Below are 12,894 nucleotides of genomic sequence, written 5' to 3'. Positions count from 1 at the left end.
ACATATCGTTGACACATGCGATGTACCCATGCTGTGCAATGGCTGCAGTCCCGGGACGTCCCCTGGCGCTGGCGGTGCGGTGGTGGCACTCCTGCGACTCAATCGGGGATGGGAACGAAGGAAGTGCGTAGAGAGGCTGGCGTCCGGAGCGGCGACAAACAAGTGGTGGACGGGGAGGCGTGTGGCGGGCGACGGGTGATAAATTGAAAGGCAGAGGAGAGGAGTTGTTGGCCTTGGACTCCCTGTCTCCATGACCGAGTCGAGGATGATGGGGAATCGGGAGAGAGATGGGATCATGAGTGTAGAGGTTAGGGTGAAAGACGTGGCAACGTGAGAGGGTGGGCGGCGGTAGTTTCTTTTTCCTAAATGCGGGTGATAGTGTGGTTAAAGCATGATTTGCGTTAAACATGGAAGCAACGTGGAGTGTAAGATTGCATGCTCTCGAGGGTAAAGATGAATTGGATCTACCGCTCTCATGTTTTTATATAGGGCGATGCTCTGCTCCGGCGCGCCGGTCGAAGCGTGCGGGCCGTCCGATCTGCCAGCTGTAGGCGGGCCGCGCCGTTAGATCTCCATGCAACATTTTTTCTTGATGCAACAAATTTCGACGCTATGCAACAATTTTCGTCAACGGTTGCAACAAAAAAAATTATGGCAAAAAAAAATCTACGTGATCGTAGCAAAAAAACAAAGAAGATGATGCGTGGTAGCAAAAGTCAAACGTCGGTTGTAGCAAATATCTACGTGACGTGTATGCAAATTTTTTAGTGAACGGTTGCAGCAAAAAATGATGCCAGTTGTAGCAAAAAATAACACGATTGTAGCAAAAGTCAAAACGCCGGTTGTAGTAAAAATCCAACAAACTCGAGTTGCAACCAAACATATATGCAACTTTTTTACTGAACAAATGTAGTAAATAAAAAATGCTTGTAGCAAATATGAACGCTGGTTGCAACAAATTTAGACGAGAAAAAAAGCTGCATGAAAAACGTTTGTATCAAAATAACACATGGTTGCAGCAAATTTAACGAAAAAATGTTGCATGAACATGCCGGCGAGACGCGCGGGCCGCGCGCGACCGGCCGAACGATTCGGCCGACGCGCCGGGTGGAAGCGTTTACCTTTTATTAAAAAAAAACAAGTCAAAAACTTTTTTTTTTGAGAAAAAACTGGTTTTTGTTTTGTTTTGAGGGGTTTTATTTTGTTTTGAGTAAAGTATAAAATGTCAGCTCGCCGTCGTCCAGGCCCAGCTTGCCCACTAACAAAAGCCCAGCCCAAGACATTTGCACGCCTGGAGAAAAAAAGCCCAACCCGTTTCCCCTTCCAACCCCCTTCTCGTTTCTGAGTCTGACCTTCATTTCCCGGGGACACCCGTTCCGGTCCGATCCCAACACCCACCGCCACCGGTGGCAGATCTGGATCGGAGCCCGCTCCGGCGACCCCGAGCCCGATCCCCCCGACGCCGGGATGGAGGCCATCCCAGCCGCGGCGGCACCCCACGACGGGCAGAAGCAGAGGTTCGACCTCGGGGTCTTCGTCGGCGACCTCCCCCTCGACGACGACGACGCGGCCAGGTCCGTCCGTCCGTCCGACCACCAGCTCCTTCTCCCTCCCTCCCCCTTGTAGCAACATCTCCTCGCCTCCTTCACGCGCCTAAGCTTATGCTTGGTGGTTTCTCTGGCAGTGACAATGAGTCGCTGGAGGGGCTGCAGCAGGAGCTCGAGGACTGCAAGAACGACCAGGTGCTTATTTACAGTATCATTCTTGCGTCAGTCAGTAGCTTACCAAGGCCTTTTCAAAAGCTCGAGGGTTTTCTTCCATCTTGCCATGTTTATCTCTCTGAAACAACTAGCTGGCTGCAACATTTCGGAGCAAGAACAGTGTGCCATTCTTTCTTCCTTGGACGATTTTTGCTGCTTTAAAAGTTTCTGCGTGCGTGCCTGCAGGAAGTGGCAAACATCCTGGCTAATGGCATCAAGATGCGCGATTACACAAAAGGTGTCGAGAACAGCATACGCCAAGTCGAGCTGGATTCTATACAGGTAATTGCTTCTGCCAGGCCTCAGATATGCAAAGCTGCCATGGTTCTACTGCCTTAGAGCTGATTTTTTTTTTCTTCTATGAGTACAATGTGAACCTGTTGCTTAGCAAGTTAGCTAATTTATTCATTCCTCCATTCTTATCATCAGTATATTAATTTGAGGCATCAAATAATTGCACAGGCGCAATGAATTATTTGGAAAACATGGAGTTATGATGTGTCTACCTTCTATTAGTGCTGTGCTGCCTAAATATAAATCACCTGTACCTATCATGTTTTTCTTATGCAATGCCGTCTTCCTTTTTTCTTTTGCAGGATTACATTACAGAAAGCGAAAACCTTGTGTTGCTGCATGATCAGATCTCTGATTGCGATAATATTCTGTCACAAATGGAAACTGTTCTAACTGGATTCCAGGTAATTGCATATTCACATCTGCTGTGACAGCACTGCTCGTGACATTCTTGTCGTAGTGGATGCCTGAAACAGTATCTGGATGGGATTTACTTGTCATCAACTTTTGGTGCTACTGTTATTATAAGCAAATATATTTATCATCCTTGAAATGTTTACTGTTGGAAAAATGCTGCCCACTGTGAAGCGTGAACTACCAGAAAATCAAGAAATAGCACGTCTCTGCATTTTCAGCTCGTCCTTTTACAAACCATAACATGAACAAAATCCGGAGTGCTTGGAAGTTTAACATTTTGTATACCACAATCTAAGCTTATAATACATGAGTGATTACAAACTCTATTCTCTTCTTAATTAATAGACGAGGCAAATCTTATGCCTCCGTTTTGAAAAAAACAATCTAAGATTAATACACTTGTTTTATTTTATTTATTTATGTGCTCCATGCTAGAACTCCATGACCGTATTTGAGTGGCACCATTTCTTTTGACTTACTATGCGTACAATATTTTTTTATCTAGATCTACATTTAATTTTAGTACCTTTAAACGGTAGTTAACCAGTTCATTTCGTTTTACTAAATCACACTGCAATTCTTTAATTTCTGTGCTAGACAGAAATTGGTTCTATAAGCTCAGAGATAAAGGTACTTCAGGAGAAATCTATGGACATGGGATTAAAGTTGAGAAACCGTAAGGTTTGATTCGTTTCTCTGCTGTATCTTTTATGTTCTCCATACATCGGATGTTTGGTTAATTTTTGTACACACATCTTCCTTATAACCAGACAGTAGAATACTGATGCATTGAACTCATTAGTCTTTATCAAGTTAGAACTTTGAAGTACTATTTTATGTATCTTTGTCCCGCAACATAACTTCTATTCCATAACAGTGCCGCAAAGAATGTAGGAACCAGTTCACTGTATTCATAGCTTTAATCAATATCATTTCCTACTTCATGCTGAATATCTACCCGGATTCATTGGAAAATTTCTGCAGGCTGCAGAATCGCAACTGTCAAAATTTGTTGAGGATATAATAGTGCCGCCAAGAATGATTGATATAATTGTTGATGGAGAGGTCATTACTTGCATTCTATCTTCATACCAAGATTTTTTTACCTTATTATTGTGTCTATACTATGTCCATTTACTTTAATATTATACAGTTACTCCTTTCTGGACCTAGTGCCTATTTGTTTACAACCAGCAATATGTGATCACTGATTACTTCTCTCTGAACTTAAAACCAAATACATAATTTTCTGCTATTTGTGGTACTATGTTTACTTATGTATTTCTCTTTCAGCATGGTGTTTAGTACTTACTCCCTCCGTCCCAAAATAATTGTCTCGAGCTTAGTACAACTTTATACTAAAGTTAGTATAAAGTTGAGACATTTGTTTTGGGACAGAGGGAGTATTTCATATGCCATTATATCCTGTCTTCGGTTATATAACCATTGTGATGACATGTTTTGCTTTGCTGGATGTATTCATTTGTTCAACCGGTGTCTTATTTTTCCTAAGTATTATTTTATTTGCTTTGATTGGATGTATTACATGCCCCAAGGCTTTCTTTGTTAGTGTAACATCATTATCAGCACCGCTCTCTTGCAGTTAAAGTTGTGTTTAATTCAATATTCTTTGATGGATGTTTCTCGGAATAAAGTATTTTGATGGGATCACTGATAATGGCTTATCCAACAATCCCACAGGTTAATGATGAATACATGAAAACACTTGAGATTCTAAGCAAAAAAATCAAATTCATTGAAGCTGATTCGATGGTTAAAACATCAAAGGCTCTCAAAGATGTTCAGCCTGAGGTTGAGAGACTTCGGCAGAAAGCAGTATCGAAGGTCTGAAAACAGTTTCTGGTTTTCTCTTTCTAATGATTCAAACTCGAATGTCCATAAGAATGTTAACATATCATCTTCCTGTATGTGCATTATGTATCTCATCTACATATGTGCTTATTTGGTGTAAAGCATTATGTCTTCTATGTTTATTTTTATAATGTGGCGTCGGGGATAATGTGCTAAGCCTCTGGCTTGCATAATTATGTTCAGACAGTCGGCATGTGCTACAATAGCTTAGATTGAGGTGTCAAGGTGTATCTGGTAGAACTGAATGCTTATTATGAAAAAGGGTTACATGATACTCATCATTATTTGTTCAGGCTGATGATGTACTTCATGAGGTTGATGGCATTAAAAATGCCGCAAGTGTGTCAATTACTAGTGTAGAGTGGTGTTGTCACTTGTCAGCCACTGCCAGTATACTAATTATACTGGTTGCTATTTCCATATGAAATAAGGAATCAACCTGATCTTTGTTAGCTTGCCCTAATATGGTATGGTGGTTTTCATGGAAGCTATGAACAAGTTTACCTGCAATCAAGAATTGCATCCGCTGTGTTTCTTGCGCTTTTTTTTTTAATGTTTATCTAGCCAATTGGACATCATAAAGTTACAACATGGTTCTATTGCTTATGCTTTCGTAATTTTCCTGCAGATTTTTGAGTTTATCATCCAAAAGTTCTATGCCTTGAGAAAACCAAAAACAAACATTCAGATTCTACAACAGAGTGTCCTTAAATACAAGTATGCCAACTCTCTTGCCTTGATATTTATTTTCCACTTTTAACCCCTGTTTGTAGAATGTCTGCAGTGCTTCTCATTTTAGTGTACTAGATGAGAAATTACTTTATGCCAGATTTCTTTAATTTGGAATCCTCACAAGTGGACATACATAATTCATGGTTTTTGGCATAGAGCGTTACCGAGGGCAAGTTTACCAATCATAAAGAGCCATATTTGATTAACTATTGCTAATGTAACATCAGGACTTCTACTGAAATCGACGACTTTGGCATTATCGTCTTTATGAAACTGAGACCCCCTTGGTCGAAAACCCAGAAAGCTAGGATTATTCTAGGATTATATAAGCCTTCGCGAGACCATCCGTGGCGAGCTTCAAGAGTTGAATTGGGATCGTAGGAGTCCTAGTTGAGTCAGGGAATTGAGTCCTAGTGAGGCAAGTATGAGAGTCCATGTCCCAGTTGACTGGGCTATTGAGTCTGAGTGGTATTCCTATTGGCGGGAAAGACTATTATAAAGATCCAGGAGCCTTAAGCTATTGAACTATGCATATAGGAGAAGAAACAGCTATACTACCTTGCCTTCCTTGCCGAGAGCTGTCCCTCTAAAATTCTTTTAAACCTTAGTTTATAACACTGCATATGGTCATAGGATTAAATTGCCATTTTATTGTTGGTTGACTTATCTGTATGTATGTGTTACTCTCTCACTCTTTCCAACTGTATAATGTCTCAATTTGTTTCATTTGTCCTCTCCACTGTAGATACACAATAGTTTTCCTTAAGGAACATGCTAAGGAGATATATGCAGAAGTTCGCACGGCTTACATTGATACCATGAATAAGGTGAGTGCTACTGTGAATGTGATTTGAATATGTCTTCTTTCATTCATCTGCCTTTAGTTTTTTTCTCCATTTACAAGTGGAATAGACAATAGAATAACCCGGTTGAAGTCCAATGACCATACATCTGTAACTCAATTGTATGTCCCAGAATATAGGTCCTATTCTTCTACCCTCTCGGGTAGTCAATGGCTATGAAGAGCTGCTACCTTAATCCAACAGAAGAGTTTGACCAGTGCTTTGTTTCTGTCTTGGTGGATCCAAATTCCACATTAAAAGTATACTGATTCTTCCAATGAATGAAGACATATTTCTGTAAATATCGTTTATATTTGATTTGTATATTGTATTATACTCCCTCTGTCCCAAAATAAGTTACTCAACTTTGTACTAACTTAACTTTAGTACAAAGTCGAGTCACTTATTTTGGGACGGTGTTGTCGCGCACCTGGGCTGCCCCATCGTCGACTTCCCGCTTACTTACTTGGGCATCCCGCTCACGCTGCGTCGCCCCACGGCTGCCCAACTGCAACCCGTCGTCGATAAGGTCGCTGGGAAGCTGCCCTCCTGGAAGGCCTGGCTAATGAACAAAGCCGGCCGCCTTGCCTTTGCCAAGGCTGTCTTGAGCGCGATTCCCATTCATCAGCTCCTTGTGCTTGCGCCGCCAAAGAAGACCATCAAACTCTTGGAGAAGATTGAGAGAGGATTTCTCTGGGCTGGCCGCGCCGAGGCCCACGGAGGCAATTGTCATGTCAACTGGCGGCGCGTCTGCCGGCCTATCCAGTTTGGGGGCCTCGGCGTCCACGACCTCGAGCGCACTGGCCTCGCCCTTCGCATGCGGTGGCAGTGGCTCAGCCGAGTCGATGCTGGCAGGGCCTGGAGCGGCCTTGACCTGCACTTCGCGCCCGAGGAGCGCGCGCTCTTCTTCGCCTCTACCACCATGGCTGTCGGCAATGGCCAGCGCGCCCTATTCTGGGAGGACCGATGGATCAACGGACGTGCAATCCGAGAGATCGCGCCTCTCCTTTTTGATCTCATCCCCAAACGGCGTCGCAAGTCAAGAACTGTTGCGGACGGCCTTCACGCGAACCAATGGGCCACGGACATCCACGACATGATTGGCATCCCGGAGATTGGAGAATACCTGCGCCTCTGGCACATGCTCGCCGAAACTGTCCTCACTGACGCACCAAACAGCATTCGCTGGAAGTGGACCGCGAGCGGCGAGTACTCCACCAAATCCGCATACCTCGCCACTTTTCAAGGCTCTGCGAGATGCCAAGCTTGGAAACTTACCTGGAAGTGCTGGGCACCGCCTCGGGTGCGCTTCTTCCACTGGCTTGCCAACCTCGATCGGTGCTGGACGGCCGACCGCCTCGCGAGGCGCAACCTGCCGCACCCACAGCGCTTCCCTCTTTGCGATCAGGCTCCGGAGACGATTCATCATCTTCTCCTGGAATGCCCTTTCAGCCGTGAAGTGTGGCACGAGATCCTCTCATGGCTGCGCCTCTCTTGCCCGCTGCCCAACAACGATGCCACTCTACACGACTGGTGGTGCTCTGCAGGACACGACACCCCTAGGCCTATGCACAAGGGATTGGCTTCCGTTGCTTTGCTCGTCCCTTGGATGATTTGGAAGCATCGCAACGGATGCGTGTTTGAGGGTGCAACACCGTCGGTTACCTCCCTGGTGGCTACGATTAAGGAAGAGGCCGGCCTCTGGGCCAGAGCGGGCGCCTTGGGGCTTCGGGCCATCTTGCCACAAACATGGGATGTCCACTAGTGTGCATGTGTTCACCTTGTAAATATGCCTCCTAGGAGGATTGTACTAAACCCCTTCTTTTCAATACAATGAACCGCAAAAGTCTTTTGCGTTTTCTCAAAAAAAAAAAAACTTATTTTGGGACGGAGGGAGTACCTTTTTATATTCTAGGTGTATAGAATAGGTACCATGCTATCAACTTAATTTGTGGCAAAAAATGTAGAATTTTGGCTTAGCACTACATTGTACTCCCTCCTTTCCAATAACTGGCCTTGGCACCCGGCAGTCTATGTTTTGAAATAACTGTACATTGAGGAAATCAATTGTGTTATTTTAATATAATGTTTCCACTTTCTAACCCTACTTGGATGTGTTTGGAAGAGATTAATTTGTTGCTGCCTGTCAATAATGAGGGGATTTACTATGAAACCAAGGGTGTACTAGACATAGAGGCTTGAGAATGAGAGAATCCAAAGACACATCTGTGCTGCAATTACTGCTGTTTGTCATTGCTTTATTCTAGTTCTTACTGCTATGCGTAATTGCAATTCCTCTTACCTTTATATGTAGTGTATGCTGACATCTTTATTATTCCTGCATGTATTATGTTAGACAGCTAGCATCTGTGATAAGGTTCATATCTTATTTGGGCAGTACGAGCAAATATAGACATAAAGACCTTCATTTATTTCTTGGATATCTTGCCCTAAATTATATCTATTCTGATTGACATTTCTACTATCACTTCCAATTTTCAGGTTCTGAGTGCACATTTTCGTGCATACATACAAGCTTTGGAGAAATTACAGCTGGATATAGCAACCTCCACCGACTTACTTGGAGTTGAAACTAGAAGTACAGGCTACCTTTTCTCCATTGGAAAAGAACCTCTGAAAGCCCGTTCTTCGGTGTTTGCTCTTGGTGAAAGAATAAACGTCTTAAAGGTATTTACTAATGACATAGTGACACTTCAGTTAGATAATGTAATTTAATTCATCAATCAGTTCATGATTTTGAAATTTGTGACTCAAGCAATACATGGGAGCCCAGAGCTATACTGGGTTGTGTGGCTGCAGGGTTCTTGGTAACTTGTATGAATTTCTGTAACACCAACAAATTATATTTGAGCGATAACAAAAGCAAGCCACATAAGTCTAGCATGCAGCATGAGCATAGCCGATTCGGTTGGTTCATGACATACATACAGAATAAGTACGGCTAATTTCGAGACAAGTCTTTGAACAAATTCGAGGACATGCTTTTCTCTAGTCTATGTGCACACTGAAAAATCTAGTCAATTAGTGAAATTTCTTTGCCATGTTCATTCTGGCTTGTTGCAAATTTTATAAAACCAGAGTTTAGGTTATTTTGACATGCTCTAATGCCTCTACCAGTATATTGTAAATTTGGTGGAAAATGATCCACGATTGAAGAATTAATTTTGAACTTTAAACTCCATACTGTTGCTGAATGATTAATTTACTCTCAAGTAACAAGTGCAATGGTATAATTTCTGTGTGCCCTGCTTTTGGTATATCAGGATATTGATCAGCCTGCGTTGATACCTCATATATCTGAAGCTAAGTCACAGAAGTATCCATATGAAGTTCTTTTCAGAAGCTTACAAAAACTTCTGATTGATACAGCTACTTCTGAGTAAGATTGCTGTTTCCTTGTTTTTAAATTTATACAGTGAATAAGTGGCAGCCTGATGATATTTCAACCGACTACAGGTACCTTTTCTCTGATGATTTCTTTGGTGAAGAATCTTTATTCCAAGATATATTTGCTGGTTTGTTCCATCCTGTATTGGCATTTTCTGTTTTCTTTGTCATTCCATGTTGTAAAGCTGCTGCCTTGTGACCATGAGGTCACGCATTCAAGTCCTGGAAACAGCCTCTTGCAGAAATGCAGGGAAAGGCTGCGTACAATAGACCCAAGTGGCCGGACCCTGCGCAAGCGGGAGCTACATGCACCGGGCTGCCCCTTTTTTTTTGTCATGCCATGTTGTATCTTATGCAGTAATTTGTGTGTGTGTGTGCATCTTTAGGTTCTACTAGCATGTAAACTCTCACTGTGTCATTGGATGAGATTTCGGTTATTTGTAAAATGGCTGTGCATGAATCCATGTGCCACTCACAGTCACATGCCATTGTATCTGACCCATCCATAGGTTTAAACAACCTACCCAGGTGTCAGTTGTAACTTTAGCACCCAAAGATCTATTTGCACTAAAAACTCCCCTTGTTTGCTTTGCTATTGTCTGTTTCCCTGAAAAATCCCAGTGTCAGCATAAGACAGTAATGCATGCTAAGACAAAAACTGATAGGCATGCTTTTATTTAGTTGGTTGTACTATTCTGGATTATATGAGTGTACGACTTGTTGATATATGGGTTTATTCTGGTTGAGATGCTTTGTAATTATCATAGTGCAAACTAGATAAATCTCCACTTCTATAAATTTCTGAGTTGGTGACGGTCCGTTCACCTTCGGAGATCTGCCATACCACAATTACCGTACACTCTGTTGTAGACAGATGCACCACGATTTTCGGTTAGTTGATTCGCTCAATGTATATTTTGAGATATCTTTTTATTTGCACAATTTAGGGGCTAGGATGACAAATGTGTTTAAGCATTTAAGAGAACTTGTACAGCAACACACGGGTATTTAGCTAGTAAACTTAAAAGCCCACTCTTGGCTACATCCTTTTTTTTTGCAGTAAAGCTATTAAGTTAGTGTGCATGTTAAGTTAATAGTTTAGAAAGGTTGAGGAGCTTATGAGTTACTCCAACAAACACTTGTCTTATATTCTTATCCTTGTCATAATAAAAGTGCCACTATGTTGGTGAATTTAGCATTGACCTTACCATCTTTCTCATAATTATGGTGGATGCAAATGATTTGAAAGTTTCAGTTGTTTCATTCAGGACCAATTCAAGTTGTCGATGAATATTTCAATGCTGTACTTCTGAACTGCTATGATGCAATAGGAATAATGCTTATGATTCGGATAATTCATCAGCACCAGGTATTTCTCCTTTTATCTTATGAATGAATGAATAACTAGATAGAGTTTTATTCCTGTTGTAGGAGTAAAACTTAAGAAAGCTTATGTTCTGAAAGCGGTTGCAGGGTTGCAGCCTTTCATGTTATGTAGAGGGATATCCCTGTAATTTATAAACTAGTACTAGTCCAATATTTACTGTTAAACAGTCCAAGCAGCAAGGGAGAATTGTCATTTTGCTAGATTATTCTGGCTGATTTTCACCAGAAACTGGCCAAAATTACCCCCTTTCCCCGTAATGTTTATTTTATTTCATTCTTTAAAGAGTAACTGATAAATTATTTGCAAGAGCATATCTAAATCTCTATATGTTATTAGATTCTTTCAAGTAGTCCATAAAGTGGTGCAGCCCTGTGTAAATTGGTAACTGAATGTGTGGCAAAGCATGCTAGCATGACCCGTGCGAAACATGTATCTGAATGGAATTTATGTTTGTGCAGCTTATCATGTTTAAGCGGCGAATTCCATGTTTGGACTCTTACCTAGACAAGGTTTGTTCTGACTTCCTCCTTGTTTACTCCTTCAAATTCTATATCAACTTTACTTGAGAGTTACCTTTGTCAATGTGGGTGTTACCATTAGGAAAGCTCATGCTAAATTAGATGAGAGTCTGTCTTCTGTTCCACATTCCAAAATTAGGCTGAATCATCTTTCATGTTGCACAATGGGCAGGTTAACATGTCACTCTGGCCTCGCTTCAAGATGGTCTTTGACTTGCATTTGAGCAGCTTGCGGAATGCTAATATTAAGACTCTTTGGGAGGATGATGTGCATCCTCACTATGTCACAAGAAGATATGCTGAATTTACAGCGTCTCTTGTTCATCTCAATGTTGAATATGGGGACGGTCAGGTTAGTTGATCACATCCAGGTCAACCCAATATTCTCCTTTCTGGAATTCTTCAGCACATTGCCATGCAATAGGAATACCTTTTTTTTTGTAGCCTATGGGAATTTAAGAAGTGATTTCTACAATTGCAGCTTGATCTAAATCTTGAGCGATTACGGATGGCTATTGAAGACTTGCTTGTTAAGTTGGCCAAGATGTTCCCTAAACCAAAGATGCAAACTGTTTTCCTGATAAACAACTATGATTTAACAATTGCCGTATTGAAGGTTGGTACTATCGATTGCAGTCGTTTCTGTTGGAAATGTTTGTATTAACGTACAAAATTACTATATGCATTGCCTTTCCAAATCTGTTGTCATCTTTTGTCATACAGGAAGCTGGCACCGAGGGTGGAAAAACACAACTTCACTTCGAGGAGGTTCTTAAGAGCAACATTGCAATATATGTGGTATGCACTTTCTTTTACTGATGGCATGGAACATCTTTGTGGCCAGAGAAATACCGCCCACTACATTTCTTGTTGTGTGTTGATTCGATGCATAACAAACATTTATGCAGGAGGAAGTGCTTATGGAGCATTTCAGTGACTTGATCAAGTTTGTCAAAACGCGCACATGTAAGTAGAATTCTATTACAACAACATCGTGTGCTTTTTTTTTTCTTTCTCTCTTTATTCACAATGACATCATCTCTTCTTTGAATGAATGTTATTAGCGGAAGACTCTGCCTCGAGTTCAGACAAGGCCAGCATCGGCGACGTGGAGCCGCTGGTGAAGGATTTCGCGAGCCGATGGAAGGCCGCGATCGAGCTGATGCACAAGGACGTCATCACATCCTTCAGCAACTTCCTGTGTGGGATGGAGATCCTGAAAGCGGCTCTCACGCAGCTGCTCCTGTACTACACGAGGCTGACCGAGTGCGTCAAGAGGGTCAACGGCGGCTCGGCCCTCAACAAGGACCTGGTATCCATATCCTCCATCCTGTATGAGATCAAGAAATACTCTAGGACTTTTTAGTAGTCACTGCTTCATCCCTGGCCCTGCCATGCCGTGTACACACACTGTAATGGAGACTCTGATCCATGCCATGCTACTTGAAGAAAGAACATCTCGTCGGGTTTCACCCCTTTGTAAGTACAGAGCCATGTGTTCTTCCGCTGTTATAGGTGTACTGCCAAGTGTTTGTTTACAACGGCGGTATCATGTATCAAGGTTACTCGATTGTAATGTGATTTTGCAACAAGGGTGTATGCTAGTTATCCTGAGATTTCTATGGGCCCCATGGCCCGGCTTAAGACGGCCATGCCTTCAAGAA

At 42.2% G+C, this 12,894-nt stretch overlaps 1 protein-coding gene across 1 annotated transcript; it reads left to right on the top strand.

The window, feature by feature from the left end:
* Nucleotides 1-1,349: 1,349 nt before the first annotated feature.
* Nucleotides 1,350-12,874, top strand: LOC123399264 (vacuolar protein sorting-associated protein 52 A). Its single transcript, XM_045093682.1, has 19 exons — nucleotides 1,350-1,574; nucleotides 1,685-1,742; nucleotides 1,947-2,042; nucleotides 2,357-2,458; nucleotides 3,069-3,152; nucleotides 3,456-3,536; nucleotides 4,173-4,316; nucleotides 4,972-5,060; nucleotides 5,821-5,902; nucleotides 8,420-8,605; nucleotides 9,202-9,317; nucleotides 9,395-9,453; nucleotides 10,594-10,694; nucleotides 11,171-11,221; nucleotides 11,403-11,582; nucleotides 11,712-11,846; nucleotides 11,954-12,028; nucleotides 12,139-12,196; nucleotides 12,295-12,874. Exons 1-19 carry the CDS (start codon nucleotides 1,468-1,470, stop codon nucleotides 12,594-12,596), a joined length of 2,106 nt encoding a protein of 701 aa, XP_044949617.1. The 5' UTR covers nucleotides 1,350-1,467; the 3' UTR covers nucleotides 12,597-12,874.
* Nucleotides 12,875-12,894: the final 20 nt, after the last annotated feature.

Source organism: Hordeum vulgare, chromosome 5H (assembly GCF_904849725.1).
Source record: "Hordeum vulgare subsp. vulgare chromosome 5H, MorexV3_pseudomolecules_assembly, whole genome shotgun sequence".
In the NCBI taxonomy this organism is placed as follows: Eukaryota; Viridiplantae; Streptophyta; class Magnoliopsida; order Poales; family Poaceae; genus Hordeum; species Hordeum vulgare.
Note: the sequence above shows the minus strand (reverse complement) of the source record. Positions and strands in the feature narration are given on the sequence as shown.